The 17,889-nt window shown below is 41.5% G+C and overlaps 2 protein-coding genes across 2 annotated transcripts in view; both read left to right on the top strand.

Annotated features, from left to right (window-relative positions):
* The window catches only part of prox3 (prospero homeobox 3), a 20,899-nt gene extending 20,696 nt beyond the window's left edge, over window positions 1–203 (top strand). Inside the window, exon 11 of the mRNA XM_079491310.1 lies at window positions 1–203. This exon is cut by the window's left edge and continues 2,374 nt beyond it. The gene's annotated coding sequence lies outside the window, so the exon portion shown is untranslated.
* Window positions 204–3,476: 3,273 nt separating this feature from the next.
* Window positions 3,477–17,448, top strand: tmem179ba (transmembrane protein 179Ba). Its single transcript, XM_079491472.1, is given in 6 exon segments — window positions 3,477–3,609; window positions 7,305–7,501; window positions 10,374–10,511; window positions 12,198–12,276; window positions 15,442–15,579; window positions 15,581–17,448. Coding segments are annotated over 6 exon segments (735 nt in total). The 5' UTR covers window positions 3,477–3,495; the 3' UTR covers window positions 15,650–17,448.
* Window positions 17,449–17,889: the final 441 nt, after the last annotated feature.

Raw genomic sequence — 17,889 nt, 5'->3', positions numbered from 1 at the left:
TACATATTGTATAGCCTTTTTTCAGTTTTGTTGTTCTCTCAATGATGTTATATTAATTAGTTTTTTCTCTTTTTTTTATGTACCTTTACAGTGCATTATATTACATTCTTCGGAGCTGTGCCTCATGCAACCTTTTGGTGAAGTTTTGATGTCATTTTGATCAGTGGATTAAAAAGAAAATAGATAATGAATCAATTACTTAATTATTTAAAAGAAAAATGTTCATGGTTTGTGATGCCTGGAATAAAGAAAAACCTTCTTTTAAGCTCATTCAATCGTGTGTGTGTGTGTGTGTGTGTGTGTGTGTGTGTGTGTGTGTGTGTGTGTGTGTGTGTGTGTGTGTGTGTGTGTCACATGACATATAGGCTAGTACTCTGTGATAAACAGTCTTTTGTCGATCTTGAAATCGGTGTGAAAATCACTGATGTACTCTTGCTTCTGAGGAAAAGACACACACACACACACACACACAGTCACACACACACACACACACACTTGCTCGCTCCCTTGCTTGCTTGTCTATCCTACTCTGTAACAGGGTACGTATACAAAAAGTTAAAACAGAATATTTTACTGCATAAGGTCTAATATTTCTACAATTGCTACAAAACCTGTATATCCAGTGAGGCTGGCCAGGGCGAGACAGTATATAGAGACCAGGATTACTGCATATTTTTTGTGAGGTATAGCCTATACCTACCTAGCCTAGGGCACACGGGGAGAACATGTGTGCCCACCATCCTGTATCCCACCGGTTCTCAAAGTGGGGACCCCCAGGTGTCCTTGGGGAGGTTGCATGGGTCTCCAGCAAGAGTAGTGAATATAGTGTCCCAATCATTTTAAACACTTTAACCTTTTAAGCTTTGGCAATTCGAAAATAGCAGATATAGGCCTACAAGCTTATAGGAGGTCACTTCGTGTCATGCTATGAGCCGGTAGATCTGTTATTTTTCCAAAATCTTCTTGAAATTGGAGACATTTTTAACTCAAATCTTTGCTTCTGCAGGCCGGGCCGGGGTCCCTGGAACAATATCTTCAGATGGGGGTCAGCGGGAAAAAAATTATATTTCAATTTGGGGGTCCTTGACATGAAACCGTTTGAGAACCACCTCCCATCATCCCGGGGCAGAATGTGATGTTTATTATCTTTCAGTGGTGGAATGTAACTAAGTAATTTTACTTAAGTACTGTAATTTTGAGGTATTTGTACTTTACTTGAGTATTTCCAATTTCCACATACTTTTACTTCTACTCCACTATATCTCAGAGCCAAAATTTGTACTTTTACTTCACTACAATTATTTGAAAACTTTAGTTACTATAGTTACTTTGGAGATTTTAATTTTGACTAGAAAACATATACATTAACCACTTCAACCCTTCAATCTACAAGCTCACAGTGCGTCGCTAGTTCGCAACGTGACGCATTGTGAGCTTGTAGATCTGCTATTTTCAATAGATTTTGTACAAATTTTGAACTTGTGAAATGGCACATTCTGCACAATGAGCACTTTCACTTTTAGTACTTTAAGTACATTTTGATGCCGATACTTTTGTACTTTTACTCAAGTACATTTTCAATTCCGTACTTTTACTTGTAACAAAGTACTTCTAAATTGCAGTATTGGTACTTTTACTTAAGTAAAATGATTGAGTACTTTTTCCACCACTGATATCTTTGTAGGTTATCAGTCCATTTGGAAGCTCCTGACCGCAGAGAATCACTGACTGACCTGAACACCAAGCGTGGCTCTTTCTTTCTTTATCTTCATCATTTATCTTCACACTGCATTCCATATCTCTGCTGTCGGGAGGAAACCTCATAACTCCAAAATGTTCATTTTTCAGGAAATTTAAAATATACATTTTTCAGGAAATAAAGAAAACCTTATATTTTTAAAACAAAGCAATACTGCCTCATCAAAGTTGGTGTTGTAACTTTATTGTCAATTACTTCTATGAGAGGGGGAGAGGTGGTGGAGTTATTTGCTTTAGCAGACAGTTTGAGGGTCCAATGGAGTTAAGAGGTTTTGTCCAAAGCACTTTTTACTACTTTCCATTGGTTCAATATTTTCAAAACAACACACAGACATAAAGGGTGTTCAATAGCACTGATTTATGAGTTATGAGGTTTCCTCCCGACAGCAACGATACTATAACTGTCACTGGTTTAAAGCTTAAAAGTTCCCAAACCTTTTCATGTCAAGGACCCCCGAATTGACACTAATTAGCCCGCAGACCCCCATTTAAAAAGATATGCCAGGGACCCCAATGAGAGAAGATTTGTACGGCTCTAGCAGTGATTCTCAACCCGTTTAATTTCAAGGACCCCCCAGTTTCAAGGACCCCCCAGTTTGACATGCATTAACTCTATGGACCCCCATTTAATGGCATTTCCCAATTTATATCGTAAAATCAATGTTAATTTAACTCTGAGAGTGTACAAATGGAACCAAATGGACCTGTATAGGTAGCCTGGCTAATAAGCCAGACTCAAATCACGGCTGATTCGGTCTGGCTTATTAGCCAGGCTACTGTATAGGGTCCATTTGGTTCCATTTGTACACTCTCACTGCAGGTCCATTTGGTTCCATTTGTACACTCAGAGTTACAGACCCATAAGGGTCCATTTGGTTCCAAACTATCATTTAGCTGGGGACCCCCTGGAACTCCCTCAAGGACCCCTGGGGGTCCCCGGACCCCACTTTGGGAACCACTGGTTTAAAGTAACTATGTACATTTACTCAAGTACTGACTATTTTGAGGTACTTTTACTTGATTGGATTATTTCCAATTTTCAATACTTTAACTTTCTACTCTCTAACATCTCAGAGAAAAATATTGTACTTTTACTCCACTACAATTATATGAACACTTTAGTTACTAGTTACTTTGTAGATTTTGATCACAAAACATAGGCTACATTAACCACCTCAGCCCTATATACATTTCGCCCATTTGAAAATAGCAGATCTAAGGTCACTTAAAATAAGAAATTTATATTCTCAAATACATTTCTCATGTCAAGGACCGCCACAACATGCACATCAATATTTTAATAATAACTAAATGTGCAGTAGATTATAAGCTATAGCCTATAATACAACATATCATGTATCAGGTAATGTTATGTTCAAACTAAACTATTTTATGTCAATTTGACATATCTTTATTATTTGACAGTTTCAGATTAGGCTAGATTCTATCTCCGATAGTAGGCTATCTGAAGATTGTCTGGAGTAGGCTGCTCAAATATAAGCTAAGTTTAACATGCATGGGGGGAAAATCTGCTATTTTCACAATGTTTGCCTCTTAATATGATTTGACAATTTGGCCTGCAATGTTTGACCTGTTTCCATATATAGCTTGTTGGTTACTTTGAAAAAAGTGTGTGTGTGTGTGTGTGTGTGTGTGTGTGTGTGTGTGTGTGTGTGTGTGTGTGTGTGTGTGTGTGTGTGTGTGTGTGTGTGTGTGTGTACAGTGGCAGTGTTTTGCATGATGCTCGCCGTGATGGCTGCTGTGCCGTGGTTGCTGGTGCTGGAACTGTGCCTCTACGCAGCATGCTTCGTCTGTGGCATCGTGACGGCCGCGGCTCTCACCATATCACAGGTACAAAATATTAATATTATAAACATCTATTTATCTATATGTCAACTCCCTAAACATGTTTAATGTTGTTGTGTGACCGAGAGAGAAGAAGGAGGCTTTAGGATGGCGATCAGGACTTGTGGAGAGTTAAGTCTTTGCCTCAAAGAGAGAAAACATCCAAAGTTAAAACATTAAATGAGTTCCAACTTCCAAGGTGCTCCTCGTTTGTGTTAAAATGTAAAGCTTCATTCTCTGGGTTATTTCATCAACTACTAAACTGTTGTGGTGTGCGTTTTTTGGGGGGGAGGTAGCCTGCATGTAGCATGTTTATGTACCGTTGGCGTTAGGGGTTTCTGTCCTTTGCTTTTTCAGGAAATAATAGGCTAGTGGTTTCGTGGGTTTATAAAGCTTATTGTTTTTGGTTTTTAATTGTTATAAGAGTGCGTTAATATCACCGTCCTGTTGAATTCCTTCCGGGAATAAACAGTCAGGGTCGTGTTTGGTTTTCACTGTCTTCACAAGAACTAGATGTTTAAGTTTCTGAGGTTTTCCTTTCCCATAAAACCTGTTTCTAAAGCTCATGGTTTTAGTAGATAATACATGATGTATGTTTATAAAGTTATGTTTAAGGGTTTAAAAGAAACGCAGCATGTTTTGTTGAAGCGTGATTTATACTTTATGAGGAGTCTATAAAAGCTACTTGTAGGGCCTATAGTTCTATTCCCCTGATCTTTATAGTCTCATTTATATATATAAAAAAATAACCGATCTGTCAACTTGTAGATCAGCTTTGTCGGCGAGCGACAACTTAAAGACGTTTGTTTTAGTTTGGCAGACGGAATCACCCACGCCCTTCTCCCCAGCAGCTTTATTTCTTTAATAATGTATTAAGAGCAACAATATTCTGATAATCCTATATAGTTTGAAGCTCACATTATAGAAAGTAAAAGTTGCCTAATAATAATAAATAAGTCAAGTCATATGACAGGTCCGCGCGCGCCACCGTGAGCGTACGGTGCGCGCACCAGGATCACCAAATATGGTTATAGCCAGTATACTGTCAGATCCGACTGTCAAAACAGTAGAATGTACCGAGCGAAAATGTGCGTGTGTGTGCACGCGCGTGCGTCTGCATGGTGTGATAAATGATGATACTACTACATTACGTGGAACTGAACTGTGATTTATATCATGTGACCCGAGGCTCCGCGTGCGTGTGTGCGTGCCCAATTCTATTATACACATACCGCCCCCTTATTGAAGTCAGATGACCCACACACACACAACACACACACACACACACACACACACACACACACACACACACACACACACACACACACACACACACACACACACACACACACACTGCCTGGCAGCCTGTGCTGTACAGTATGTCATCTGGACACCTCATAATGTCCAAAACTGACTTTTCAGGATTTCAGGACTCGAAACAGCTTGTAGATCTGCTACCTTATTTGATGCTCTTGTGTGACGCTGTAGTATGATCAAGTAGGACATTAATTTACCCTAAAAAATCTACCAAAGATGTTTGTTAAACGTACTCTAAACAAGCATTAAAAGTCCATAGACTTGGCCGCCACATGACGTCACGTTTAGTGCCCTAAACAAACATTAAAAGTCCATAGACTTGGTCGCCACATGACGTCACGTTTAGTGCCCTAAACAAACATTAAAAGTCCATAGACTTGGCCGCCACATGACGTCACGTTTAGTGCCCTAAACAAACATTAAAAGTCCATAGACTTGGCCGCCACATGACATCACGTTTAGTGCCCTAAACAAACATTAAAAGTCCATAGACTTGGCCGCCACATGACATCACGTTTAGTGCCCTAAACAAACATTAAAAGTCCATAGACTTGGCCGCCACATGACATCACGTTTAGTGCCCTAAACAAACATTAAAAGTCCATAGACTTGGCCGCCACATGACGTCACGTTTAGTGCCCTAAACAAACATTAAAAGTCCATAGACTTGGCTGCCACATGAGGGCCCACTTGGGGCCCTTCAAAAACAAAAAGTTTGAATATGAAGATAAGAGGTTTGTGCGGTGCCCCACAGCAGCTGTTGGTGACTACTTCTTCCCAATATTCAAACTAAATTAAAAGTAGCGCTATGAGGCTGAGCTGTGTGACAAATTTCCAAACAAAACCAGAAATCTTCTTGCTGTTAACTCTGTCTCTACCGCTAGCTGTTAGCATAAACCCCAGTTCCAGGGGCCAGCATACACATTCACTTTAAATAGTCGGAGTTTGCCCGCCCCCCGTCCCGTCCCGTCCGCCCCCGTCATCACAAATGTGACATTTGGGAAGTGTCTATGGCCGTTTTTAGCCATAGACACTTACAAAGGCACAAATTAAATCCGAAATGTGGATGGCAGAAAATCCACCAAGGACAAGAATCCGAGTTATGACGGTTTGAAAATCCTCCTTTCAACTGCTTTGCACTGTGAATATATTTGAAATCCCGTAGTTGGAACGGTGGGGCGTTGCTATTGGAACCGGACCAATGTTAAAGGCATCAACCATTATCTAGATGGAGTATACGCCACATAGCATCGACGTACGTATATATACGGACTTGGGGTAAAAAAGAGTTGAGGTGATTTAAAGTCCAAAAATTATAGACAGTAAAAAAGGCCAACAGAAAATATTGAGCCTAGAGCTCACCCCATTCTCTGCCAACTGCCTGGGGTCCACCTATGCTTTCTATGGCATAGGCAGCTCCCGGCAGGATCCGCCGGGAGAATCTAGACGCAGCTGCGCGACATGAGACTAATTAATTAGAGCGACAGAGGTGACAAAGGTGCAGACGATCAGAAATCAGCGGAGTGGACTCGGTCCCAGACTTTATTTTTTTCTCCCTGGAAATAAAAACGTCTGGGTTTCCAAGGCTATCTGCCAACTGACCAGACACGCACCTGACATAAACTAAGCTAATTGGCAGACACATAGCTGACATAAACTAAGCTAATTGGCAGACACATAGCTGACATAAACTAAGCTAATTGGTAGACAAACAGCAGGAGCTAATCAACTACGGTAGGAAGTGGGACATCAAAACCAAGCGTGGGAAAAAAACAAACAAAGATTTACGGGACGGTGACATGTCTCTATGTGTTAACGGGGTCATTTAGGAGGTCTGTGCATGCTCTAGTCTACGGGACAGTGACATGTCTCTATGTGTTAACAGGGTCATTTAGGAGGCCTGTGCATGCTCTAGTCTACGGGACAGTGACATGTCTCTATGTGTTAACAGGGTCATTTAGGAGGCCTGTGCATGCTCTACGGGACAGTGACATGTCTCTATGTGTTAACAGGGTCATTTAGGAGGCCTGTGCATGCTCTAGTCTACGGGACAGTGACATGTCTCTATGTGTTAACAGGGTCATTTAGGAGGCCTGTGCATGCTCTACGGGACAGTGACATGTCTCTATGTGTTAACAGGGTCATTTAGGAGGCCTGTGCATGCTCTACGGGACAGTGACATGTCTCTATGTGTTAACAGGGTCATTTAGGAGGCCTGTGCATGCTCTACGGGACAGTGACATGTCTCTATGTGTTAACGGGGTCATTTAGGAGGCCTGTGCATGCTCTACGGGACAGTGACATGTCTCTATGTGTTAACAGGGTCATTTAGGAGGCCTGTGCATGCTCTACGGGACAGTGACATGTCTCTATGTGTTAAACAGGGACATTTAGGGGGCCTGTGCATGCTCTACGGGACGGTGGACTACAACGTCACGTCGGGGGCAATCGGCGCCCAGACGTCCAGCTCGACGTCGGTGTGCTACTTCGTGTCGGCCATCAGCGTTTCGGTGGCCATCGTGTGCTTCTCGCTGTCGCTCTACTGGCTCTACACGTGCTGCATCGACGGGGAGGTCCACAGGTAAGATGTTTATAAAGTTACAACACTCACAAAGAGACACTGACACCCAAGCTGGTGAAATACTAGCGATCTACAAGCTCCCAACGTGTCGCTTTGCGCCGCGTTTTGAGCTTGTTGATCTGCTATTTTCACTATTACTTAAATATTTGTTTTCTAATTGATGGACATTGTCTGATTTATTTTATTTTATTTCTTCATGAAATTACTGGAAGAAAAATCATTGAATTTGTTTTTAATTCCTAAAAAAAATAATAAATCACACCTGTGTGAGCTGAGCGGTGCAACTATACATGTATTGGTATAGTTACTGTACTGTGCTATGTAGGGTACTGTATTGTAGTGTACTGTGCAGGGTAGCCGGGGGGTCCCCGGAACATCCATACCCCCAGGAATGGGGGCCGCCCCGGTTCCGGCGAGCCTTCCCGCGTCTGAAACGGTCGAGAAATGACAGAGTTACCGTGTTTGCAGCAGCTCTCCGTGCTCGGACGGACAGACACAGGGACACGTATAGGGACACACATAGCTGCGTAATGGAGCGCAGGCACTGCTCAAAAAAGCTTTTTTTGGGAATGTTTTTTTGAAAATGTTTTGAAATAATTATAATTAAAAACTAAATGTGGGAAACAAAACATTAATAAAGAGACCCAGTGTTTGGGAGACAGTGCTCTACACGACACGTGTTGCCTCGACGGGGAGCTGAGGAGGTTATAGATGTTTAAAACACTCTACACATCGACGGGGAGCTGAGGAGGTTATAGATGTTTAAAACCCATTAAGACCTGGAACGCATCTGTTATGTGTCACCTTAGCTTTTAACCACTTTAAATCATTTTTCTAAACTTTAGCTGTTGGAAAAATAGCAGATCTGGTGAAGCTGGTGGGAGCTTTAAATCTGCAATTTTTGAAAAATCATGAAAACATGTGCAAATCTTTGAATATATATATATATATATATATATATATAGGATATATATACGTTTAACGTTTTAGGCCTAAATGGGTTAAAACATTGTCATAAGTGCCCTTGTGTACTCATCTTGTCATGATGAAAACTATAATAATGGTGAGATGTCTTCAATACAAAAGTATTGGTATCAAAATGTACTTAAACTGACAAAAGTAGAACGTTTTCAAATGCATAAATTGTGTAAAATGTTTTGAAAATAGCAGATCTACACATTTGTGGATCAGCTATTTTCAAAATGGCCAAACTATATACAGGGCTGAAGTGGTTAATGTATATGTTTTGTAATAATAATCCAAATCTTCAAAGTAATGTACTTACTTTACACACCACTGCATAAGACACAGCTACAGATTGCTGCTATGACTCATATCTCTGGACTGTCACTGTGTCAAAAGTGCATGAAATACCCCTTTTATCTCAGTTTTCTGTGGAATGCAACTTATCTACTGTAGTCTTTTGTTCTGCTTTTCAGTGCTAGATGCAGCTTTATTGTTTCATCTTAACCCATTTAGGCCTGACGTCGAAATTTAAAAAATGTCTTCTAAATCCTGAAATACCTATGTTTCTGTATCAGTGGTGCTCAATATTTCATGTCAAGGACCCCAAAAACTATATGTAATTGGCCACCGACCACAATCTAAAAAATGTTATTCCAGGAACCCCTCAAAAACAAAGATTTGAGTTAAAAACGTTCGCTCTGAAAGAATATATATTCAAAGATTTGTGCCACATTTTCACGATGTGAAAGCGTGGGTCCGACCGACTCGACACCGCGGGCACTGCACTCCCTGTGGTGGGAATCTGGGATGGAACGAGTGTGTCGAATTTGAAGTCGGTGGGGCGAACGGTTCTCGAGTTACGTGGATTACAGTACAGGCGTACACACACACACACACACACACACACACACGCACACGCACACGCACACAAGATGAAGCAGGCAGACAGACAGAGTCACTTATAATAAGCAGACATGGCAACACTGGTGTTCACCTCTAGCTGTGTGTGTTTGTGTGCACTGTAACCCTCCATCGGCCCCCGTTCCCCCAAAAGGTAATCGTCCCTGGGTGGACTCGAACCACCAACCTTTCGGTTAACAGCCGAACGCGCTAACCGGTTGCGCCACAGAGACTGTGAGCTATAGTTGGACATTGTTGGACATTGTCCATGACGCAATCCAGCCTCTCTCAGTTTAACTATAACAGCTTGCTGTGTGTGTACTAATCCATTCATGGTTGATTGTTTTCATATCATATATAGGCCTACTATGCATACAGTAAGTTTTTCCGTCACCGTCACTCAATATAGGTGCGGTGGCGGTGCTAAAACAGTCTTGGGGGAAAAGCTGTAATGGAAATTAACAATTACATTGTCAAATATATGCATTATTGTGTATTTCTCTGCCTTCCATTCAGTCTCATTGAAGGACTAGTAGTCAGCAAAGCATTCTCACCAATGTGCTCATTCTAACTGAACTACAGCTGTCAATCTAACCGCTGATCAGACTTCTCCATGCTTACTATCACTATGTCAGCAAATGTGTACTTGTGTAACTATTTGTGTGTCGCCCTTATCTTTAGAACAGATCCTTATATAAATAAATAAATACCACTGGATGGCACTGTTACACAGCGTCTCACACAGTGGCCAGGGAGGAGAGCTTGTACAGTACAGTACAGTACAGTACAGTACAGTACAGTACAGTACAGTACAGTACAGTTTAGACAGGTCTGATTTTTGAGGGGCTCCTATATACAGCTTTTGTCCCCACATGTCTCAATATTTGCCATTGACAGTGAAAGGAGAAATCGGGTCAAATGTCTGCCAAATATGTCCCCACACGTGACATCATGCATGTGGCAGCCCAAGTCTATGGACTTTTATTCTCCTCTCTTCCTCTGACAGGGAGCACATGTGGATGAACTTGACCTTGGGAGTGTGTGGAGTCTTCCTCTTCTTCCTCCTCATCACTGGCTGCATGTTGAAGATAGGACGAGACTCGCTCTGTGAATCTGTCATTCACACTGTCCCCAATATCACCAGGTAACCTGTCTGTCCGTCTAACTAACTAACGACATACATCTAATATGAAGGAAGTTGTCCACGTGTTGGTTGGCCTCTCCTTCTGCACCATACTCCTTGCTGTTCGTGCATGCGCGCTGCCGTTCACTTCCTTGTTTACGACAAGGAAGCTTTGAGAAGGAAAGGACATGGTCACGTGAAACATTCATGGATGCTTTCATGGGAGCCAAACTACACCCGGAAGTTCGGCAGAATGCACCCCGAATGCACTGTCGTCACTGGAGTCAAGGAGAGCTCAGTGACCAGCTCATGAACAAACACCATTTCTGAATGACTGAGACCTTTTGTAAAGTATTCGCTCCTGGAAAACAACAGAAGACTTATATCACATTATTGTCTGCTGTGTTGCTTTTGTGTACACTGTGTAATTTTTATAGAGGTATGGTATCTAAAGAGCACAAAGTACCAAGTATCGCGATACTTCCCACCGTTTCCTGTCTTGCAGCCAAATCTCGCGATACCTCCGAGCCAGAAACGATTCCTGCTGCTGTTTAGATCCTCAGATAAAATTATATACTGTGCACTCTGTGCACATCGAAAAGCAAGTGATTAGAAAACAACCTATGATATGTCTTCGTTTATATTCCTGAACCGATTATATGACAAAGGTCTCAATTGTTAAAAAATAATGTTTGTTATGAGCTGGTCCAGCCGGCTGCATTCACTTCCATGTATTCATGAACGTGTCATGGCGCAGCCCAATCATGCGTGTGCGTGACGTCATTAAAACGCTGTGGTACCAGTAAAAAAAACACCATGACACCACTGTATATAATAGTAATCATATCCGGCTATTCAGTATTTGGTTTTCAGCCAACTGTTTCCTATAATCGGAATTCGGTTCCGGCCAAGAATTTCCCATTTGGTGCCTCCCTAATAGACACTGCTGGGCTTCATTTGGTTATTGTTGTAAGTGTGTGTCCAGCATAGGGTCACTGCTGGGGTTCATTTGGTTAAAGGAGAGAAGTGCACACGGCTGTCCCTGCAGGCTGCTCTACTGTAGCTAGGCAACGACGGAGCTCCTGGCTGACGTACAATGACACAAACACAGCAAGCAGAGGAAATGAAAGTGACTCCTGGATGAAGCAATGACTGTGAAACTACTGTCTCTGACTTTCACATTAACTACAATGTATGAATTAACACTAGACTTGTGGCCACAAGTGGTAAATAGTACTTCCGTTTTCCCCGCTCGCAGACCGCCATTGTAAGAAAAAGGCTGATGTTAGCATTAGCTCACGCTAGCTATCTCGAGAGCATTGTTGTTTTCGTCGACTATGACGAAAAATGTTCGTCGACTACCTTCGTCGACTACCTACAACTGACAAAAACTACATAAAAACTAAATAAAAACTAAGCCATGATGACTAAAACTATGACTAAATATACTGACAATTTCGTCAACAAATAAAAACTAGATTAAAATATTAGGAAGGGACTATAGTGGACAAGAGATCCAGTATTCATCCAGTAAGTTTTTTACTTACACTTGGTTGCATGCTGAAAATAGCAAGATCTACAAGCTCACAACGCGTCGCAGCGCGACGCGTTGTGAGCGTTGTGAGCTTTTAAATTAATTTTCAATAAAATGTTCAATCTCTCTCTGTCTCTCTCTCTCTCTCTCTCTCTCTCTCTCTCTCTCTCTAGATGTGAAGAGGCTCAGAACAGAACGTGGGTCAGTCCATTGAACGGCGTACAGTTCTACACCAGTCTACACAAAGCTGAGGTCAGTCACATGTCGGTCACATGGTCTCCACGGAAACCCTTTAAAGCAGCATTACATAGTTTGGAGTATCACTAGTCTCGCGTAGCCAGAAAACGATTCCACAATCTCTGAATGCTATATAGAGTCTGGAACTACACCTCCCCAAATCTGAGCAAGGAAGCTGCTATTTCTGTTCATGTAAATTTTCATTGTACAGCTATTCTGCTGTTAGACGTATGTTAGGTTCTCAGCTTACTTATGATCCTTGATGACTATTTCTACGTATTTGATGTATTACCATGTGGTGTTGTTCTTGCTTACTGTAAATCGCTCTGGATTAAGAGCGTCTGCTCAATGCCTAAATTGTAAATTGAAGTGGTTGATGTGGCGTTCAACCCTTTAGTAGCCTGGGGTCCAATATGCTTTCTATGGCATAGGCAGCTCCCGGCAGGATCCGCCGGGAGAATCTAGACGCAGCTGCGCGACATGAGTCTAATTCATTAGAGCAACAGAGATAGAGGTGTGTGTGTGTGTGTACAGGTGTGCGTGTGTGCATCAATTTAACAAAGGTGCAGACGATCAGAAATCAGCAGAGAGTGATCGACGTTTGCGCTACTGTATGCCGAATTGAAGTGGACTCGATCCCAGACTTTTTTTTTCTCCCTGGAAATAAAAACGTCTGGGTTTCCGAGGCTAACCCTTTAGTGGTTCATGTGGGGTTTAAGTGACTGGCAGCTCAGAGGAGGAATGCATGGTGTCTTATGATGATGGAATGCTGCTAGTAATACACGGTGGTGGAAAGTACATTTACTAAGTACAATTTTGAGGTATTTTCAGGACTTATTTTTCTACTCCACAACATCTCAACTACATGTATTTGAAAACTTTAATTCCAAAAAATAGCAGATCTATTTTCAAAACATTTTTATACATCTGAAAACTTTTACTGCAATATTGGTACTTTTGTCTTAACCCATTCGGGGCAGGAATGGGTTAAGTAAAACCCCTTTTTGTGTTTTAACCATTATTTTAAACTTTATCTATTGAAAAATAGCAGATCTACAAGCTCATAGTGCGGCACCGAGTGCCGCGCTAGGAGCTTGTAGATCTGCTATTTTTGAAAAATCGTGAAAATGTGGCGCAAATCTTTGAATATATTCTTTCACAGCGAACGTTTTTAACTCAAATCTTTGCTTCCGAGGGAGTCCCTGGAACAACATAGAAACATGAGGTTATTCAGAAAACTGTCATGATTTAGAAGGCATTTGTAGAATCGTCGTCAGGTCTAAATGGGTAAAAAATGTGATTACTTTTCCCACCACTAAGCTGACGTGGTTCATTGTGGGTTTAACCCTTTAGTGGTTCATGTGGGGTTTAACTGACTGGCAGATCAGAGGAGGAATGCATGGTGTCTTATGATCCGTGTTGCCAACTCTCGTGAGAGAAATAAGCCAACCCACCTCCAGAAACCAAAAGCCAAAAACAAGCCAACTCTTGTGAGAGAAACGAAGCCAAATCTCCCCTCGAAAAGCAAGCCAAAACAAACCCAATAATATGGCCGTATAATCCTAATAAAAAAAAAGATTTGCTGCATTTATCATTATAAATACTATGTATGTCTATAATAATGAATGTTTTGGTCATGTATTATACTATTACACGCATACTTTAGCCAGGGGTTTAATAAGTAGAGACACCAGACCCATTCCGTCACTCAATGTGATTCACACCAAACCAAAGTTTATTTAAAGTATATAGTACAATCAAAGAAATGTTGACTTTATTATTATTATTTATTTATTGTCTCCACCAGGCCGAAGGCATGGGGAGAGAGTATGTTTTGCACTCCGTGTGTGTGTGTGTGTGCGTGCGTGCGTGCGTGCGTGCGTCCGTCCGTCCGTCCGTCCGTCCGTCCGTCCGTCCGTCCGTGCACACACACTCCCTGGTTGCCAACGATGAACCTCTGCCCCACATTTTCCAGAACGGCCTGTTATAGCGCCACCATGAGGCAGATTTTCACATGTTTTACCTAAAACTTCACCGATCTGCGTGAAACGTTGCATGCACACTCCCTAGAGGCCAAGGACAAACCTTTGACCTGCATTTTCCGCATCTGCCTTTTATAGCGCCACCAGGAGGCCGACTTTTGTAAAACACATTTTTGGATATTACTCCTCCAGATTCTGTCCAAAAATCTCACAAATCGTTACACAGTATCTCTATGATCATGTGCTCAAGTCGGATCTGTTTGATATTTCATATTCCATCCTAATTGGCTATAATTGGCTTTCACAGTTTGCAAGATTGCCCCGTTTTGAACAATAGCCTCAAATCATGAACGCAGCATGCAATTTACGTGAAATCTTTCACACATTTTCTTACTAGGCTGAGGAATATATCCCACCCTTTTCACATTGGCCTGTTATAGCGCCACCAACAGGTTGATTTTTGCAAAACACATTTTTGGAACAAAATGCCTCAAATCATCCAATTGCCATCAAAGGCGTATGAAGAAATGGCAATCGGTACACATGATCTCTGTAGTCATGTGATCAAGACGAGTCTGTTGGATTTCTCAGATTGTACACTGATTGGCTAAGATTGCCTTCCAAAGTTTTCAGGAGTGGCCCGTTTTGTACAAAATGCAAAATGTTGTACAAAATGCAAAATTTTGTACAAAATGTCCTGCTCATCCAGAATTCTATCCTCAGAGATGCTATGAGTGATCTAGCTCTGCATTTCCTCAACAAATTGAAGAAAATTGTTGCAAAAACAAATTAAAAAAAACATCTCCTAAACATTTTGCCAAACATCACACACACTCCTATCCTCCTGGTGGAGACCTGTGCCCGGAAGGGCACTTTTTCTAGTTTATTTTTGCTTTTTCTGCCTTTATTGATAGGTTGTTCTTGAAATCGGGATTGGGAGTCGAACCCGCGGCACGCCGTCAGGCTGGCTCAGCAGCCTTAGCCCAGACGGTTGAGCTAACCGTCTAGGAAAAGAAAAGTTGACTTGTTCGATTTTCAAAACAAGCCACTCAATTTTTAAAATGAGCCCAAAAAAACCACAAACCCGCGACTCCGTGGACTTGGCAACCCTGCTTATGATGATGAAATGGAATGCTGCTAGTAAACACGTTACTCTGTCTCTCTGTCTCTCTCTCTCTCTCTCTCTCTCTCTCCCCAGACGGCGGTATGGGTGAACTTCTTCTTCTGGCTCATCATCGGGGTGCTGGTGTTCGTCCAGAGGGGTCAGCTGATGATGGGGGGGACTGGCTTCAAGATGGCGGGGGGGGTGGGGGGTCTGGGGGTTGGGGGGGAGGGGAGCGGCGGACCCCGCCGCCTCGCCCGGAGAGAGCGAGCCCTTCTTCAACCGGCCCGCACGACCCCAGTGACAGAGAGAGAGAGAGATTGAGAGAGACTGTCGCGCACGCATGCATGCACACACGTTTCCACCCATTTAGACCTGAGGCTATACAAATCGCCTCATAATGTCCAAAACTGTTATTTTTTTTTAAGGATTCAAATCCAAAAGCATCGGAAGTAGCAGATCTACAAGCGCGAAATGCGACGCTTTGCGACACGTTTGGAGCTTGCAGATCTGCTACTTTACCAACTTTTGTGTGACGATGTAGTTTGATCGAGTAGGGCGTTGATTTACGAAAAAACACAAAAAGTTATTGTTTTTTTAATTTCCTGAAAAAGGAATATTTTGGAGTTAGGTGTTTTTTCGTCTTTTCTTCCAGACAACAGAGATATAGAGCTCCATCCCTTACCCCTTATCCCTAAACTTATTTGCCATTTTTTACTATTTTAAAACATTTAAAAATAGTTCAACTAGATCGGCTATTCGTACTATTTTAAAATGTTTTAAAATAGTAAAAAATGGCAAATACGTTTAGGGATAAGGGGTAAGGGGTGGCGCAAGATATAGGGCATACAGTATTATATTATATGAAATGAGCAGAGAAAAATCGGAAAACAGAACATTAAAAATGTTAAGCTGAAAACGTGGTTCCTTCTTCGTGATTGGATGAAATTTGCAACCCACTCAGAAATTCCGTTTTTTTATTAATGATCTGGAGAGACGGGGAAACTCGTAATTGAGCGCCGAAGTCCTGATGTCACTCGCTCATCAAGTTCTTCTCTATGGAGAATAACATGGGGTCATCTTAACCCATTTAGACCTGAGGACGATTCTATAAATGCCTTCTAAATACTGACCGTTTTCTGAAAAACCTATGTTTCTATGTCAGTGGTTCTCTACTATAACTATTAATATGAGGCGATCTAAAATCCCCCTATGGGTACAAATAAAAAAGTACACGAACCTGTGGACTTGGCACCCTCTAGCGATATTGACGTCAGACTTCGGTGCTCTATTGTTTTTGTTTTAACCAAAGAAATATCACTTCCATGTTCCATTACTCTTTAATGACGATCTAATTCACCGGCTGAAGTGAGAAATGTCAACTTGTGATTTTTTGTGTAAGTACATTTACTCAAGTACTGTACTTAAGTACATTTTGGGGTATCTGTGCTTTAGTTGAGCATTTGTTCTTTTGTTTAATTCCTTAGGACTTTCACTCCTTTACATTTCAATGGCAAATACTGTACTTTTGAAGGGGAAAAGTACATTGCCTAAGCCTTATTTCGAATGCGCTGAAACTATAGCAGATTTACAAGCGCACTACTATGCGTTGCGATACATGGGCGTTGTAGGCTTGAAGTTCAGCTTTTTCACTGCTTTTGAATTAGTTTAGAAGATTTCTGTCATTTGTTTGAATTATTTGAGAGAGAAAACAAATCTAAATGTCTTTTTTTGTGAGCTACTTTGTAATTTATACTTTTTGAATACTTAGGTATTTATAAAAAGCAAGTAGGCCTATTAATGTAGCCTACTTTAACGGAAGTGCAAATTTGACAGGGCAACATTCACCTTGGTTAGTGGAGTAATATTTGACCAGGAGTTTATACTCCAACTAGTAGGGGATGAGTACTCAATGGTTCTTAATTTAGATCACTGGTTCTTGACGTTGAGGACCCCTGGGGGTCCCTGGATTCAGGGACCCCACTTTGAGAACCACTGGTGCATATATCTAGTGACTACTAGGATATTCTTTTTGTTTTGTTTTTACACAAATAAACCAAAGAGTTTGACGCCAACATGGTTAGTCTGTTGTTGAAGTGTATTAAGACCTTTTGTTTTGATATAAAAGATAAATACAAAATAATTAACCTCCTGAACTCTTTCAAAAATTGTGAAAATAGCCGATCTACAAGCTCCATAAGGGCGTTTTGAGCTTGTTTATTTTCACTATTTTTCTTTCTTTCTTTTCTGACTGACAGATTGACACTTTTTTCCTGTGTTCCTTCCTATTTTGCTATTATTATTATTGATGTATTTGCTACCTAGACCCATAAAAATAGCCCTATATTTGTAGAAACACCGCAGCAAAGATCTCCTGTGCAATGAACTTTTCCCAGTGTATGGAGCAAGGTCGCCATCTAGTGGTTGACATCAGATACTGCATCCAAACGGGCTGATATAACGGCTGCCTGCCAAGCAGTCAGTCCTCACTCCCCACAACAGCGCACATCCCAAACGGAACGAGAGTTTTAACACAAGGCAACA

The sequence above is a fragment of the Electrona antarctica genome (genome assembly GCF_951216825.1).
Source record: "Electrona antarctica genome assembly, chromosome: 21".
NCBI classification, from domain to species: domain Eukaryota; kingdom Metazoa; phylum Chordata; class Actinopteri; order Myctophiformes; family Myctophidae; genus Electrona; species Electrona antarctica.
The sequence above is the reverse complement of the archived record's forward strand: the minus strand, read 5'-3'. Positions and strand labels throughout refer to the sequence as shown.